This window comes from Carcharodon carcharias, chromosome 17, assembly GCF_017639515.1.
Source record: "Carcharodon carcharias isolate sCarCar2 chromosome 17, sCarCar2.pri, whole genome shotgun sequence".
Lineage (NCBI taxonomy): Eukaryota > Metazoa > Chordata > Chondrichthyes > Lamniformes > Lamnidae > Carcharodon > Carcharodon carcharias.
Window position 1 is genome coordinate 83294428 of NC_054483.1, and position 19205 is coordinate 83313632.

Genomic DNA, 19205 nt, shown 5'->3' on the forward strand with positions numbered 1-19205 from the left:
AGAATCCAAATAGTTCTTATCAAAGTCACAAATGACATTCTGTGTGACTGTGACAAAGGTAAACTATCCTTCCTTGTCCTGTCTGCTGCCGTTGATATGGTTGACCACAGCATCCTTCTCCAATGCCTCCCCATTTGTTGTTTCCATTTTGTTGGGACAGCTCTACGCTCGTTCAATTCTAACCTATTTAATTGCAGCCAGAGAATCACTTGCAACGGCTTCTCTTCCTGCTCCTGCAACCTTATCTCCAGTATCCTCCAAGCATCTATCCTTGGCCCCCTCCTATTTTTTGTTTACAGGCTGACCCTTGGTGACATTAGCCAAAAGCACAGCGTTAGTTTTCACATGTACTCTGACACCCAGCTCTACCGCGTGGCCTCCTCCCTGGATTCCTGCACTCTTGCTAAATTATCAGACTGCTTTTCTGACAACCTGTACTGGATGGACAAATAGGTTCCCCAATTAAGCACTGGGAAGACTGAAGCCATTGTTTTCGGTCTCCGCTCCAAACTCTGTTCCCTAGCTACCGACCCATCACTCTCCCTTGTAACCGTCTGAATAAGCCAGCCTCTTCTTAACCTTGGTCTCACATTTGACCCCATGTGAGCTTCCAACCTCATTTGCGCCATCATTAATACCGCCTATTTCCACTTCTGAAACATCGCTTGACTTTGCCCGTCTCAACTCAGCTGCTGCTGAACCCTTCAGCCTTGTCTTTGTTACCTCCAGACTTGACTATTCCAATGCAGTCTTGGCTGGTTTCCCACATCCTACCCAATGGAAACTTGAGGTCATCTAAAACTCTGCTTCCTGTTCCCCTTTTAACCCTGTGCTTCATGATCTACTTTGGCTCCCAGTCAAGCAGCATCTTGATTCTAAAATTCTCATTGTTGTTTTCAAATGGCCATGCTCTTGCCTCCCTATCTTTGTAAGTTTCTTCCATGCCCTACAACCCCCTGAGATATCTGAGCTCCTTTTGATTCTGGTCCCCTGAATTTAATCACCACCATTGGTGCCTTCAGTTACCAATGCACTAAATCTTGAAATGCCCTCCCTACACCTCTCCACCTTGCTTTCCTCCCTTAAGACACTTAAAACCCACTTCTTTGACCAAGCTTCTGGTCATCCAACCTCCTATTTCCTTAATGTGGCTCAGTGACATACTCTGTTTTAATGCTCCTGTTTAGCACCTTGGGATATTTTATTACCTTAAAGGCATGGTATAAATATAAGTTGTTGTAATAGACAAAAAAAGGCTGGAATGCAGGACTAAATATAACACTTTCACTGAGCCAGCACAGGCAAGACTGGTCAAATGACCTCCTGGGCTGTCAATTTCTGATGCTTTGATCTTCTCTAAACAATCCTACTGAATCCCGTCATAATTTTAATGACTTCCATCAGATTACCTCTAAATATTCGTAATGAATCAGTTCCAGCAGCAGGCTCAACCAAATTAATATGGTATTTCCTGCCTCAGGAAATATGGTATTTTCCCTTTTTCTTGGCTTTTTAGGAATTTTTAATCAAGACTAATCCACTTATGCACATTTAAAAAAAAAGTATGCTTAAGGGAGTGATTGACAACACTGAATTAGAGTTGCTACCTGTGACAGACACACATTCATAATCAAGGCCAAGGGGTGATTGCAGGAGGGGAGAATAGAAGAATGGCTGAGTACCAATGTCATTATCTAATTGTAAGGTAGAGGAAAATAGAATATTAATGCCTCTTTTATCCTGAAGGGGTTGAGAGGTATTTTGTCAAATCACTTTCCTGCCATTGAATGGAAACATTACTTTGTGGATGCATAGAGAGCATTATCTTTTGCGTTAACTAATGAAAAATTATCTTCTTGTCTGGGCAAACATTTTGTAAATGAAATGTTAAAACCATTATCAAAAGTTAACTAACACAGGGAGCTGAGGCCAGGTTTGTCTCTTGATTTTTCAAAGCCCCCTGCTGCTGCCGCCACCCCCCACCCCGGTAGAGAAAAGATAATCAATATTCTTTGTTTAATGGCCTGCCACTTATCTTTCCATCAGCAATAATTCAGAATTCTTGGGAGGGGAATTAAAAAGAGGCGAATAATTATATTCAAGGTTTTATTTGCTTTCCATTCTGATTCTTAAAGTTAAGCAACTTCTCTCAATCCTGTGCTATTCATCTACCCATTGGGAGTTGTTTTTACAGAGACATGGTAATGACTCTCCAATGCACTGTGTTGGCAAACAACCTTGTCAAAGTGTTAGGTTATATTTCAATTTAGTACTGAACATATGGGTGATATTCCCAAAGTGAAGGTTATAAATTATGGGTAATATTTATCAAAGTGAATTTCTCCCATCAAGAACATAGTTCTTTTTGCAAACAGATGTGCTAAGATTAAAAACTTGTTGAGATTTAACAGTATTTTTCAGATGGATTGGTAAGGTGAGCTTTGGCATAGCTGCATAATTTTTTTATGCCACACAGTTAATCTTCAAAAACTACATTACACGAAGAACACAGCTCACTTCGGTTTCTATTGATGTTTCCACTCTGTTTTGGTTGTGAATTTTGAGGCTGTTTGGTAGTTGATTTTTATAACCTCTGAGTTCTTTCTTCATGAAGAACATTAATTGCATGCTTAGTTGCTCCAAACTCGCTTTATTTTAAAGTAAATTTATATAACTTAAAATGAGGTGGCACAATGCAAGTTACTCTTTCTTCATGAAGAATATATACAAAGCACTCTCTCCACTATGCAACATTAGCAGTATTTAGAACAGGATTTTTTTTTTTTTTGTTACAAAAATCAAAAGATTTGTTTTTCAACTAGTCAGTACAGATATCCAATTTATATTTTATGCAGTGTTCTTCAGCTAGCAAATATACTTCCATTAAGATAGTATGCTGCTCATTTTCAAGAAGAGTTGATGAAACTGCATTAATCCATTACAGACCCCATTAGTCTTCAATACAATGCAAAATAAAAGTTGAATGTCAGGAATAAACTAATTACCATAACAGACTAAGCAATAACCAACTTGGATTCAGAAAGGGAAAAGCCTTCCTAACCAATTTTTTTGATTTTTCTTGAGTATATGATATCACAAGTAGAAGGTGATTAGACATCTTGTGTGTTGTATCAGAAAGCAATTTAATAAATTATGCCATTAATTAGATTTGAAGCTTTGGTGATTCAGGATAAACCTCAGAGACATATTAGGGTGGGGAGGAAATGAGAGCAAGTGATGACTATGTACCCGGTAATCAGTTTTGGGATCACTACCATATCTAATTTACAACAAGTTAGATTCAGAAACTTTAAGCCAATTGCTTGGCATTGCAGATGTGATCAAAGCAGGAAGAACAGAGCGGTTGAATGTTCAGAAAAATCCAAAAGTAGTTACAGATTATTTGGAATTCCTCCTCCAGTACTCTACTTGGAAGTCCATTCTATGTATTTACCATGTATTTGAGAAGAGTTTCCTGATATTAGTTCTAAATGTACTTTGAATTGGCTTGGAAAATTGAGTCTAGAAGCCAATATGCTACCACCAAAGAACACTGCACATTGACAAACGAACTCACCACCCTACACTGAGGCAGCTTTCCTGTAATAAGAGAAACCTTTAATGAATTTGGAAACGGCCAATATGAATCGAGTCAAACTTGTAATTTTAAATTCAAGGTTAAGACTCAAAGAAAAATCAATACCATTTTCCAAAGGTTAATAAGAAGTCATCAGCCGATTGTGCTTGCTGCTCTGCTTTTACATTAATGTAAATGGCACAAGTAACCATGAAGCTTATTGATCGTTTCACAGCCTTAAAAGATGTTAACACTTTGACCAATGATATTCAAAATAGAGCATCAGTTTCAACCTAGCTTCAGTGGTGTGAAATTTGTGCCAGAGCTGCTTAATTTTTAATTTTAATATCCACTAAGGAATTAACTTCTCACAATCGATGATTATCTACAATGCATAGATTACTGAAATGCCATCTATAGATTAAAATACAAAATTTTGTATCTTAAGTATTTGCAAGAAGTATAAGGAAATTGGGGGATAGTTCAAGAATGTAAGGTTGAATGTAAGGTTATCTATGAATTGTGGAGCAGATTCTAGGGGCTGTATGATGTACTCCTGCTCCTATTATGTTCTTATAAACAGTTGTCACCAAGTGATTGCTGATAACCCAAATGGTTCATTATTTTAAGTTAACTTTGTTCTGATTATGTAGGCAAACAAGGGAGCATCATTTTTAATAGAAGACCTGTAGACCTCACCTGTTGTACCAAAGTTATTTTAGTCAATAAAGATGTTACTGTTTGTAATTTGTATGACAAATGTATGATGCTAGTGATTGAATAGAACTTTAATTTGAGAAGAAAGCTTTCAGCCTCGAGGAACTAGACCCATGCAGATAGTAGATTTAGATGTTTTGCAAGCATTTGCCACAGCTCAGGCCTGTTCCACTGGTTTTGAAATTTGTAGTTACTTACCTATCCCAGCCAATATATTTACAATCTGTTGTTAAAACCGAGCAATATATGTATTCAGAATGGTTGAGATTTTATGAAATAGCAAGTTTTATTGAATTCATTTATATGCAAGTCTTGTCAAGTGATGCATTTTAATCCGTAAAAAGATTTTATATTATTTCTATTTGGACAAAAATAGTTTTGAAAATTGCAAAACCAGAAGCTTCCTTTTTTTCAGTTTTGATCCCCTTCAAAGAAAACAGCCATATTGGATATTTCTTCCAATGTTGTTTACTGAGACCTGGTCAGTCTGTAAAAAGTGAAACAATGGAGGAATACTTTTGCTAAATTATAGCCAAATTATACAATTGTACAAACCTTTATGTTGTTGCTAAAAATAGCAACCATTAGAAATCTTGCGCTCTTTGCCTTTAGGTTGTACCATTATTACTAAAGCGTAATTGCAGGTTTTATTTGTATAGTTGTAAAATCTGATCGTAGTAGCAGCAATCAAAATTGTTGAGCAAGTACATTAATTTTAATTGTAACTGCCTTAAAACTTGGCTTCAGGGTTGTGTGAACTGATTAATTTAACAATTCAATGTTCTATTGATTTCTGAAATGGTTTAACGTTTGCAGCTTATCTAACAGTAAATTGCTAGGATCTCTTGTTAAATATTCTGTTAGAGTGTATTGACACACTCAGAAGTAACCCCTATTCATTCAGTTTGTTTTCAACTAATAGTTGCCTAATTAATAAACTGCAAGCTGAGGTTTTTGGCTGTTTTGGTGATTGTTCCCATAACACAGTCTGCTGTAGATGATGACTTATGTGACAAGATCAAATGTGCATATTTATGATAATGCTTAATCAGTTCCCATCTTTTGACTATGGTCAATTTGACAGATCTAGTAAGCTTTAAACCTAATTAATGTATAATTTTGGTTATTGAAGTGGATATCCTGTAAAGTAACTGGCTTAACCAGCTTAAAAAAATTGATGGCATTTGTAAGCATTGTTTTGTTTCCCGCACCCCAAGTTGTAAGTGCTCCAAGGGTAGTATATGCAGACTATGCAGTATATATTAATGAACAAATTACAAACAACTCAAAATAATTTAAGATTGATGCTTCTGGAATTATGATTGCAGCCTGAGGATGTTATACATGACACATATGCTCCTGATTGTACCCTTGCTAACTAAGAGTGGGATCAAATGAAGATTAGTTGACTCCACATTAGGTGAGAAATAGACTTTTTTTTTAGCACTTTTGAGTGCCTCGGCGACCATTTACGGAGTCCCTTTTTGGGTATGATGCCTGAAAGAAGGCTTGAACACAAACAGCAAGAGGGGAATTTAGCTTTAAATGTGATTAGTATTTTTTAAAACCCAAGTTGTAGCTTAACTTATTTTGTTTATGTACAGAGAAATTTTAAACCTGTTCATTATTAATAGATTTATAATTTCATTATGTATAGTGTATTGAGGAAATATTCCAAGATGGGTTATTGGCATTAGATCTGCCACCATGAGGGCTTGCGTGGAATTAAAACTTTTCCCAATTGCAAAGACATTTTCTCCTTCCCATGTTATTATTTTATCCAAATCATGTCTCTAACTGCATTGTGGAATTTGGTATTCTGCTTGGAGCAGGACTGCAGTTTGCTGTGGCAGTAGAAGTTAGGCAGGTTTTGCCGATAGAAACAATCTGTCTCCTGTGAGATTGCCAAAAGTTCATAAATAAAAGCTGTTGTTACTGTTGATGTAGTTATTACTGTTATTCACAACTTTAGTTACAAGCAACCTTATTCACCCCAAACATTATACTGTTTGCCGATTTACATGTTAAATTATGTAGGAATTCCTACATGGCTGCAGTTGCATGATTTTTAAAATTTTATTTAGAATTAAAGCTGTAATCAAAATGCTTTTGTAAGTTGAGTATGTATTTTTACTACTAAATTTATATGCCAAAATAAACTCTAACTTGATTTTCAAACACAACAACATGGTCATCACGATTGTAAATATACTGGCAAATAGGACCAGGGCTGTAATACCTTGGAGAAGAGATGTTTTAATGGAGCAGTCTTGCCAGTAATGCCCTGATTCCATGAAAGAAAAAAAATCCTTTATAAATCTGAATACTTAAAACTTTCAAGATTGTTTTAAGCTAATATGATTTGGGACTTTGCAACCTTAGATTTTTTTTGCATTCATGCAGAAAAAGGAGAATGTGGTGATAAAAATGTAACTTCCAATTTGAGCATTTAATTAGCTCCAGGAAATGATTGAGATTCTTTACGGCCCTAAAATGGTGGAAGTAAATAAACTGTAGAATGGTTAAATAGGTCTTCACATCATGTGGTAATTCTCCAGAGACAACTTTTTAAGTGGTATTTGTATGCATGGGAAACAGTTTTTCTCAGAGTATATGCTTCTGCTAATTAAGTGGAATGTATGGATGAAATACTGAATTGTTAGGAGATGATAAGTTTTGAAGCCTCTAAAATAACTTTTTCTTGTCTGTCTTACAGTCTCAGAAGCATAACATTGACATAAACAGACAAGCAAAGTTTGCTGCCACACCTTCTTTCAGTCTCTTTGTAACTCTGAAGAATGTTGTCTGCAAAATAGGAGAAGACGCCGAAGTCTTGATGTCTTTATATGACCCTATTATGTCTAAATTTATCAGGTTGGTGTTCAGCCTAATTTTGGCTTAGGTAACTTTATGGCATTTTGGATAACTTTTAAGTTATCTATTTATCTGTTTCCTAATCAAAATCACTCAGCAAGGAGTATCTGTATAATTAATGCATTCCACAGCAAGGCCATCAGTATAAAAGACTGTCTCTTTGATATTTATATGAGATTAGCAAACTTTTATATATTTAAATGTAGTATAGCAATGGACATATTTAAAGCCCAGGAAAAGATACTGAAAGTTACAATATGTTCACTCCTTTGGAAAATAATCAGCCTGAATCAATGTATAGCATCTTTCTATTTTTTCCTTTCAAAATTAGATGTCAGTGGACTATTGTGTTCATTATTCTTACTGTTGTTTTGCAACTGCTTTTAATGTGTTTGCAGCTAGAAAGCTGTTGTGTAATCTGAAAAATAAAACATAAATCGCCTGGATTTCATACATCCTTATTGGAACATATTCAGCTGTACACCTTTACCCTGAAATGTTAGTTGAAATCTATTCTGCTTTTTCTGTTTTAGATAATTTCAGTTTGGCATTAAGAGATTGAACTTGCTTTAAGATGCAGAACAAGAACAGACTATTCAGTTTCTGAACCCTGTTCTGCCTTTCTATTTTATCATGGCTGAGCATGTATGGTTCTATATTGTTTTTCCTATGTTTCGTAGTCCATATCAGTACCAACGACATAGGTAAAAAGAAGAATGAGGTCCTGCAAGCAGAATATTGGGAGCTACGAAATTAATTAAAAAGCAGGACCTTAAAGATAGTAATCTCAGGATTATTCCCAGTGCCATGTGCTAGTGAAATTAGGAATATGAGAATAGACCAGATGAATGCGTGGCTGGAGAGATGGTGTAGGAGGGAGGAAGGGACTTAGATTGCTGAGGCATTGGAACTGATTCTGGGGAAACTGGGACCTGTACAAGCTGGACGGGTTGCACCCCAGCAGGACCGAGACCAATATCCTCGCAGGGGTATTCGTTAGAACTGTTGGTGGGAGGGGTGGTTTAAACTAGATTGGTAGGGAGATGGGAACCTGAGCGGGGAGACACAAGAGAGGGAAACAAAGATAGGAATAAAAGACAGAGGAGAAGCGAGCAAAAGTGCAAGGCAGAGGAAATGAGGGATAGCAGCAAATAGGGCCATAGTACAAATGAGATGTGTAAAAATGTTAAAAAGACAAGTCTAAAGGCACTGTATTTGAATGCACAGAACATTTGCAATAAGGTAAATGTGCTAATAGTGCAAATTGATGCAAACAGGTACGATATGATGTGATTGCGGAGACATGGCTGCAGAGTGATCAAGGCTGGGAACTGAATATCAAAGGGTACTCGATGTTTAGGATGGGCAGGCACAAAGGAAAAGGAGGTGGCATGGCATTGTTAGTTAGGGATAAAACCAGTGCAAAAGTGAGGGAGGATATTGGCTCAAAATCTAGATGTAGAAACAGTCTTGCTGGAGCTAAGAAGCAACAAAGGGTGGAAAATATTCGTGGGAGTTGTCCATAAGCCTCCAAACAGTAGTGATAAGTTAGGAGATGGTGTTAAACAGGAAATTAGAGATGCACGTAACAAGGGTGCTGCAGTAACCATGGGTGACTTTAATCTACATATAGACTGGGCAAACTAGATTAGCAATAATACTGTAACAGATGAATTCCTGGAGTTTGTATGAGATGGTTTCTTAGACCAGTATGTTGAGGAACTGACTAGGGAACAGGCTATCCTAGATTTGGTATTGTGCAATGAGAAGGATTTAATTAATAATTTTGTTGTGCCGGGTCCTTTGGGAAACAGTGACCATCTCTTGATAGAATTTTTTATTAGGATGGAAAGTGAAGTAGTTCGATCTGAAACTAGGGTCCTGAATCTTAACAAAAGAAGCTACGAAGGTATGAGGTGTGAGTTGGCTAAGATAGATTGGGGAACTTCATTAAAAGGCATGATGGTGGATAGACAATGGCTAATATTTAAGGAACTAATGTCTGCTTTGCAATAGTTAAGCGTTGCTTTCTGGTTAAAAAACACAACAGGAAAAGAGGCCCAACCATGGCTAACAAAAGAAATTAAGGATGGTATTAGACCCAAAGAGAATTCATATAAATTTGCTAGAAAAAGCAGCAAACCTGAGGATTGGGAGCAGTTTAGAATTCAGCAAAAGGAGGACCAAGAGATTGATTAAGAGAGGAAAAATAAAGTACAAGGGTAAACGTGCAAGAAACATAAAAGCGGACTGTAAAAGCTTTTATAAGTATAAAGGAAAAGATTAGTGAAGACAAATGTAAGTCCCTTACAGTCTGAAACGGGAGAATTTATAATAGAGAACAAGGAAATGGCTAAGCAATTAAACAACTACTTTAGATCTGTCTTTACGTCGGAAGACAGAAATAACTTCCCGGAAATACTGGGGAACCAAGGGTCTAGCGAGAAGGAAGAATTGAAGGAAATTAGTATTACTAAAACAATAGTGCTGGAGAAATTAATGGGACTGAAAGCCGATAAATCCCCATGGCTGTGGAGGCCAAGTCACTGAATATATTCAAGAAGGAAATAGATTTCTCGACTCTAAAGGTGTCAAGGGGTAAGGGGAGAGCATGGGAGTATGGCTGTGTTATTTCAGGCGGATGGTAAATGCCAAGGTGTCCAAATCCCAGAGGGAAACTTGAAGCAGCTGCCACAATTATTTGCAATTTGTTCTTATTTCAAGATGTGGGCTTTGAATTCAGTAAAAAGGCCACCAAGTCTCATAAGTTTCTTACAAAACTAAATTAAACCTTTATTAATAGAAGAAATGATTTTAAGCAGATAAATAAATCTACAAATTACTGCTGTGATCACTTCTAAATCCCCTAATTAACCTAAACCCCAGTTACATCTCTGTTAAGGCAACATAGCTTTTAAAGACCCAGGCAAAGTAACCCACAATACCCTGAATAGTCAGATTCAAAGAGCTCTTCCCAGCTTCAGTTCCTTGTAGACAGCAGCTTGAGGCTTAGAGGCTAGCGGCTTTTCACACTTGTGTTAAATCGTAGAATGCCTTCCCTGACATATAACCTTCACTCCTTTATACATATTTTCCCACTCGAATGCAAATTCCCATTGTTTCACTATGTCTTTGGACTTTACCTCTCTAATAACAAAACCTTTCGTGGTACCGATTTTACCAGTAATCTTTGGGGAAAAATAAGCACACTGTTTCTTAACTTCTAGCTAGGTGTAACATTTCATTCCTCCTTCTGAATTCATGCTAGTCTGGTTTATTTAAAAATGCAAATATTCCCATTACACCTTACATTCTAAAACTTCCCCCACGTTTACCTACTTAAAATTTTGAACCTAGCTTATCTTCTGATACATCAAATCCTTCAGACCAGCTGCCTTTAATTCAATTAAGCCTCCCCCCAAACACACATACATGCACGCGCGCACACACACACACACGCACACATATAGACACAGATTCCACTATTACTGTACTTTACCATAAATTCCAATAACATTAAGAAAATTATTATATCTTCTTGACAGTCTGTTATGACCCGGCAGATGATGTGAGCCAGGCGGATCAAATCCTTGAGGGAAACTTGATCGCGCCATCACAGTGGTTTTGCCATTTGTATTTAATTTGAGATGTGTGCACTGAATTCAGAAGTAATAAGTCCACTAATACTTTGAGATATTTAAAGAAAACTAAATTAAAATTTTTGTTAACAAAAGAGAAGATTTCAAGCACATATAAAAGACTTACAAATTACTACAATGCTAACTCCTAAAATTCCTAATTTACCTAACTTCCAGTTACACCCTGTTTAAGGCAACAGCCCAAATATGGATTTTTTAGAATTTGAACAGATCCAGAAAATTAACACGATACCCTGCACTTTGGAATTCAAATGACTTTCTCCAGCTTCGGTTTCTGTAGACAGCAGGCTTATGCACAAATACTGGCGGCTTCATTAAGGCTATTTCACACACCTCTCTTAGATCTCACGATGCTTTCTCCTTACATACAGCCTCATTCTCCTTCATATATGTTTTTCTCCTCTTAATATGTAAATTCTATTGTTTCCATATGTCTTTGGAACTTTACCTTTCTCACAATATAAATCTTTTCATGTTGCCAATATTCTCATTAACTGCATTGAAATTCAAAATTCCCTTCACCTATCTAAAAATGCAAATTCTTTTCACACCTTACATGCTAAGACCCCAACCATGTTTACGTACTTAGCATTTCAAAGATACTTCTACACCTTACACCTTCTGATAACTTCAGCTTGCAGTTTGCTTGGCACACACGCACATACACACAGAAGAAAACACAACCCCCCCCCACCAATAAAGCTACTTTACAATAAACCAGATAAATATTATGAAGAGTATTATACTTTTGTGACAACAGAGCTGAGATAGTGGATCAGCCATGATCATATTGAATGGTGTAGCAGGCTGGAAGGGCTGAATGACCTCCTCCTCCTATTTTCTATGTTTCTATGCCCTTTGATTGTCCTTGAGGCGAAGATGTCGGTATGTTGCAGCTGTTAAGTTGGATGATTCTGCTAGGGCTGACCTTGGCAGATTCACGGTTAGTTCCGGAAGGTAGCTAAAAAGGCTGTCCTATTTCATTTTTCTTGTGGATTCTGCTGAGCCTTGCCTCCAGCAACAGAGAGGGGGAGAGACTCTGCCTGCAAATTGCAGGGGTAGCTGCTTTTCTCCTTGCTGACACACACTAGTCTGCAGCTGGCTTTTTAACCCATTTTTTCCTGTGTATTCCAGGAGAGGAAATACTCTTCTCTTGCATCCATCTCAGAACTATTAACCCATTCTGAGCTATAAATCAACAGGAGATGGATTTTTGGCTGACGGCTGAGACGTGCAAATTGGTCTTTTGTCTCAACAACTACCTATTGACCCTGCTCCGCCTTTAAATCAGATCATGGCTAATCTGATTTTGGCCTTAACTCCACTTTCCTGCCTGTCTGCCATAACCCTTTACTCCTTTGTAGATCAAAAATATGTCTTGTCTCAGCCTCGATTATATTCAATGACCCAGCCTCCGCTGCTCTCTGTGGAAGAGAATTCCAAAGACTCATGACCCAACGAGAGAAGTAATACTTTCTCATCTGCATCTTAAATGGGAGACCCTTTCTTTCTAAACTGTGGCACCTAGTTCTAAATTCTCCCACGAGGGTAAGCATCTACCCTGAGAAAATAATACGTTTCAATAAGATCACCTCTTGTTCTTCTAAATCCAATGAGTAAAGGTCCAACCTTTTCAACCTTTGTTCATAAGACAGCCCCTTCATCCCAGGAATCAGCCTAGTGAGTCTTCTCTGAACTCCTTGCAATGTATGTATATTGCTCCTTAAGTAAGGGGACAAAACCAGTCCACAGGGCTCTGGGTGCGGTCTCACCAATACCTCATACAGTTGTAGCAACACACCCCTACTCTTATAATCCATCGGCTTTGCAGCCATAATGCACGGTAAACTTGACTTTTAAATGGAGCCAGTGGGATCCAGAATGAAATGTGGGCTATGTTATGTCACAGCTGATGGTAAATGCCGAGCTGCCCAAATCCCAGCAGGAAACTTGAAACAGCTTCCAAACCGGTTTTTGCAATTTGTATGGTATGAGGAGAGGTTTTGAAATCAGGAAATGATGGTCCCGACTACTTGTGATGATTTGAAAGTAAAGTAAATGTTTATTAAAAGAAAATAGAGAAAAAAATGCACAATTACACTTGAACACAAGCGGCTTCACAGTAAACCTTACTTTAAAACAGTTCCACAAGATCTTAACTACCCTCAGATTTAACTGTCCCCTTTTCTGTTCAGCAACTATCTCTATAGAGTTCAAAATCTATAGAATTCCAGTAATTTTTTACCACAGTGCCTTTTTTTGTTGGGGGTGTCCTCTCAGGCTGACATCTGGCCTTGTTCACACTGTCTTCTAGAGTTCTGATCAGCTATAACTGTTGTCTTTTGGGAGATCTAAACAGCTGTCCTGCTGTCTTCTGGGAGATCTGAGCAGCTACCCCACCTAGGCTTCAGTATTTTCTTAAATGCGTTCCTTCCCTTTGATCTCTCTATTGTCTCAACCAGTCTCTAAAGAAATGCTTTCTTCCCAGAATTGATTAAACTTATTTCTTTACTATAGCTCTTAGATTTATTAAAAACAAACTTACCTTACCTTTAACAAAAACAATAATACCTGGAAAATTCAGCAGGTCTGACAGCATCAGAAACGTCAACTGTATCCCTCTCCACTGATGCTGTCAGACCTGCTGAGTTTTTCCAGGTATTTTTGTTTTTGTTCTGGATTTCCAGCATCCGCAGTATTTTGCTTTTACCCTACCTTTACCTTACACCTTTTTACAAACTGCATATATCACCCTTTGAATTAAAATAACTCAATTTGAAACCACTCCTATTATTGCCTTATGTAGAACTCTGATTGAAGTTCCTCTTGGTTCGTTAACATATCAAAACTGCTTCTTACTGTTGGTTTTAGATTCTTGCAGTCACTCTGGCTCTTACTCCAATTACCATATTTACAAACTCCCAACAGCCTGTCCTCGAGTACATAAGAAATATGACAGGGTTATTAACAGAAGGAAAATCTTACAATTTCTTGTTTTCTTGACAGCCAGGAATAGATGTTTATATTCAAGCAAGAACCTGTCACTACTAAATAAGAAAAAGCTGATCTTCAGAGATAAGAATAGATCTAGAGAAAGTAAACTGGAACATTTTCTGACAAGCAAAGAAATAGAATAGCAGTGGGAAATATTTACAATAGTGATTAATAGAGTCCAGGAATAATATATCCTACTGAAACCCAAGAACATGCTAGCCAGTGATGACATATCATGGATAAATAAATAAGGGCAACACAGAAACTGAAGAAAAAATGCATATGCTAAGAACTTGGACAATAAAGGAGAGGATACAAAAGCAATACAAAATGCTTAGGAAAGAAGTCTAAAAAATAGTTAGGAAGACAAACTAAGTCATGAAGGAATATAAGAATAAACAGTATTCTACAGACACAAATAACAGAAGAAACAGGATAGAGCCACTAAAGGATGTATATGATAACCTCACAGGTACTGACAGTGATATTACAAAAGTATAATAATTACTTTGCCTCAGTATTTACTAGTGAGATTAGCGTGGTGTACATGATATTAGAAGAAGAGGTCAAAAAAGACACCGAGATATTTAAGATAAAGTTTGGGTGGTGCGATAATTGGAAAACTAATAAAACCTCTGGCCTGGATGGATTGGATCTGCATATATTAAAAGAAGTTGGAAAAAGAGATAGTGGAGACACAATGACAAATACATAAAAATTCATTTGAGAAAGAAATAATGCCAGAGGACTGGCAGACAGCTATTATGATTCTTGTGTATAAAAAGGGAGCTAGAACAAGTGAAGGGAACTTTAGACCAGTTAGCTTCGTGTAGGTACTAGGAAAGTTAATGACACCCTTGCTCAAAGATGTAATGGAAAAACATTTAGAAACTGAAAACATAATAAAGAGTAGCCAGTACAGATTTCAAAAAGGAAAGTCATTTTGTTGACCAATCTTTATTTAATTCTTTGAAAATATAAGAACATAAAAAATAGGAGCAGGGGTAGACCATATAACTTCTTGAACCTACTCTGCTATTCATTACGATCATGGCTGATCTTCTGCCTCAACTCCATTTTCCTGACTGCTCCCTATATCTCTCGATTCTCTTGGTGACCAAAAGTCTGTCCATCTCAGCCTTGAATGTATTTAACAATAGAGCATCCACAAAGTGTTGATGTAGAGGAATCTGAAAATGCACAACCCTTTGAATGAAGAAATTTATCCTCCTCATAGTTCTAAATTATCGGCTCCTTATCCTGAGACATTGCCCTAGTGTCCTAGATTTTCTTGCCAGCGAAAATAACCTCTAGGTGTCTACTCTGTCAGGTTCTGTTCAGAATCTTGTATGTTTCAATGAGATCACCTCTGATTCTTTTAAACAGAAAGTGTAGATAAGGGTATTCTAGTAGACGTAATATATTTGCATTGCTAAAAGCATTTTGGTAAGGTCTTACCTAGTAAACTCATGACTGAGATCAGAACATAGCAAAATGGATCGCAAGCTGGCCAAAAAACAGAAAACAGAGTAGAGATAAAAGGTAGTTGCAGAATTGGTGCTGGGATCATAGTTGTGCACCATTTACATTGACTCGAGCATTGGCAGTATAATTTCAAAATATGCAGATGACAAAACTGGAGGGTAATTAATACAGAGAAGGGCTAGGACAAAATTCAGGAAGTCACTTGCAGAATAAGTGTGCCATTGGCAACAACTTCAATATTGGTAAATGTGAGTTGGTACATTTTGGTAGGAAAGATGTTGGAGGTTACGCATCTTGGAAAATGTGCTGAAGAAACAGAGCGATCTCGGGGTACAGCTACACAAATCACAGGAAGTGGTGGTGCAGGTTACTAAGACCATAAAAAAACCAAACAGAGCACTGGGATTCATTTTTAGTGGGATAAAATTGAATAGCAGAAATTATGTTAAACTTGTATAAAACTTTAATTAAGTCACACTAGGAGTACTGTGAACAGCTTTGGTTGTTGTATCATAAGGATATATAGATACTGGAGAAGATGCAAAAAAGATTTACTGGAATTATACCAGAACTGATTGGTAACAACTATCATGAAAGTTGAACAGGCCGTGGAGCTTGAAAGGAGACTTAATAGAGTTCCTTAAGATTATTGAAGGGCTTGAGAGAGTAGGCTTAGAGATGATATCTCCACTTGCATGCAAAACCAAAGCTATGGAGCATAAATATAAGATAGTTACTAATAAACCCAATATGGAATTGAGGAGAAATCTCTTCATCCAGCGTGTGGCCGGAGTGTGAAACTCACTACCACAAAGAGTAGTTAAGGTGATTAGCAAAAATGCCTTTTGGGGGAAGTTAGAGATAAGCACTAGGAAGAAAGGAATAGGTAGAAAGGCATGTTGATGAGGTAAGATAAAGGAGTCTCTTGTGGAGCCTAAATATCGACATGGAACTGTTGGACTGAATGGCCTGTTACTAGGTCTTGTAATATTGCAAAATACTTGATCACTAACTTGTTTATCGTATAAATTCATGATTCTTCTCATCCATGGTATTTGGCACTATTTTGCTTCCTGCCATTGGTTTCTAAAGTGGTATGCATTCTGGGTGTGACAATGAAGAGCGCATTTTAAATGTGTATTTCTGTATGCATGCCTACTGTCTCAAACTTGAGAGAGTATATTTTGCATATGGTTTGGAATTCCACATTTCATTTTAGCAGAATGTTAGCCTGATGTCATAATGATTTATATTGCTAAAGTCTACATAAAAATAAATATTTTCATTCGCAGTGTAATGTACTAATGAATAGAAGGAGTAGTGAGGATGAGTGCAAGTGTGTTTGGAGTATCAAATTTACAAATTAGTTTTATTTTTACAGTGAAAACTACCTAGTTCGATGGGCGAGCTCAGGTCTTCCAAAAGACATAGACCGGCTAAACAACCTGAAAGCCGTATTTACTGTAAGCTATTTTCGCCTTTTACATTTTTTAGTGAACTAGTAGCTTGATAAACCTTAGTGTGATAGAGTGGTTTTTGTTCTGATACTTCACTTTTACTTCAAATTGGTTTTACGTTGCAGAGATTAATGATGTAGCTAATCCCATGCAGTTGGTTAAAAATTTGAAATAAGGTTATAGTTGAAAGGGCTTTGCTTGTTCCTCCGTTTGGTTAGGTTTAGGTTAGAAGTTTTAAAATGCCGCAGTCTAACATTTTTTTAGAAAATTGTTTCTCTACAGGTACTAAAATCTAAGGAAGAGTGCAAGAAAAGCCAACATAATATGACCAGAGTAATGAATGTTTTAAAAATAGGTGGAAAGGTTTAACACAAAAAAATTAGTTTTTAAAAATTTCAAAATTTGTAATTTATTGAAATTATGCACGTAATCAGCTATTCAGATTGGATATCCTGCATTCATTAATAAACTTCTTGAGGCATCATAGCACAGGAAGAGCACTTCACCTCAGGAGAAGACGGAATGGTAGCATAGTGGTAATGTTGGGCTGATGCTCCTGAGGCATGGCAACCAGGGGAACTTAAACTGAATTAATTAATACATTTGGAATAAAAAGATAGCCTTAGTTATGATGATAATGAAACTACTGGAACCCATCTGGTTCACTAATGGCCCTCACGGAAGGAAATCTGACAACCTTGCCTGGTCTGACCTATATCTGACACCAGACCGAGAGCAGAGTTGGGAACTCAAGTGCCCTCTGAAAGGGTCTATCAAACCCCTCTGTTATATGAACATCAACAGAAAAATCAAATAAGAATAAAACAGAACGGCTCACCCAACATTGACCTAGACACTGGAAGTTACAAAGGCACAGCTAACTCTTTAAGACCCTCCTCCTTAACCCCTGGGGACTTGGGCTAAAATTAGGACAACTATCTCACAGACTAGTCAAGCAACAACCTGACATACACATACACACTGAATCAAACCTTACAACCAATGTCCCACACCCCTCTATTGCTTTCCATGGGTATGTCCTGTCCCACTGGCATGACAGAACCACAACAGGTGGCAGCAAAGTGCTATATAGTCGGGAGGGATTGACCCTAGGTGTCATCAAGATCGACTCTGGATCCTATGGAGACTAATGGCATTGAGTCAAACATGTGCAAGGAAACCCCCTGTTGATTACCACCTACCTTCCTCCTTCAGCTGATGAATCAGTGCTCCACTTTACCAATGTCATCAAACTGGGGTATTAACCCTGGTTCAATGAGGAATACAGGAGGGCATGTCAGGAACAGCACCAAGTGTACCTAAAAATGTAGTGTCAGCCTGGTGAAGCTACAACATAGGACTAGTGTAGGCCAGACAACGAAAGCAACATGCCATAGAGCTTAGTGATCTCAACCAATGGATCAGATCTAAGCTCTGCAATCCTGCCACACCCAGTAGTGAAGGTTGTGGACAATTAAACAACGATCTGGAGGAGGAGGCACCACAAATACCCCCATTGTCATTGATGGAGGAGTCCAGCAGATCAGTGCAAAAGATAAGGCATTTGCAACAATTTTCAACCAGAAGTTCTGAGTGGATGATCCGTCTCGTGAGGTCCCCAGCCTCACAGATGCCAGCTTTCAGCCAATCCAATTCATTCAATGTGATATCAAGAAATGGCTGAAGGCATTGGATACTGCAAAGTCTATGGGCCCTGACAACATTACAGCAATTGGACGGAAGACTTGTGCTCCAGAATTAGCTGCATGCTTAATCAAGCTGTTCCAGTACAGCTACTACACTGGCAACTACCCAGCAATGTGGAAAACTGCCCAGGTATGTCCTGTCCACTAAAAGCAGGACAAATCCAACAGACCAGTTACTGCCCATCAATCTACTTTTGATCATCAGCAAAGTGATAGAAGGTACCATCGACAGTGCTTCAGCCTTAGTCCGAACATAGACAAAAGAGCTGAACTCCAGAGGTGAAGTGAGAGTGACTGCCCTTGATACCAAGGCAGTGTTTGACCGAGCAAAGGTCATCCATCTCAGTCCCAGGATATCACTGCAGGAAATTCTCAGGGTGGTGCCCTGGACCTGACCATCTTCAGCTGCTTGATCAATCCGTCGTAAGGTCAGAAGTGGGGATGTTCGCTGATGCTTACACAATATTCAGCACCATTCACAATTCCTCAGGTACTGATGCAGTCCGTGCCCATATGCAGCAAGACCTGGACAATACTCAAGACTTGGGCTGATGAGTGGCGAGTAATATTTGAGCCACACAAGTGCCAGACAATGGTCATTTCTAGCAAGAGAGAATCCAACCATCTCCCCTTGATATTCAATGGCATAACCATCACTGAATCCGCCACTATGACCAGAAACTGAACAGGACAAGCCACATAAATACTGTAGCTACAAGAACAGGTCAGAAGCTGG

The 19205-nt window shown here is 37.9% G+C and overlaps 1 protein-coding gene across 1 annotated transcript in view; it reads left to right on the forward strand.

The window, feature by feature from the left end:
* Positions 1-19205, forward strand: part of dock1 (dedicator of cytokinesis 1) — a 693250-nt gene that overhangs the window by 110168 nt on the left and 563877 nt on the right. Inside the window, exons 8-9 of the mRNA XM_041210280.1 lie at positions 7011-7168; positions 16688-16769. Of these exons, the coding sequence (XP_041066214.1) occupies positions 7011-7168; positions 16688-16769 (240 nt within the window). The remainder of the gene's footprint in view (positions 1-7010; positions 7169-16687; positions 16770-19205) is intronic.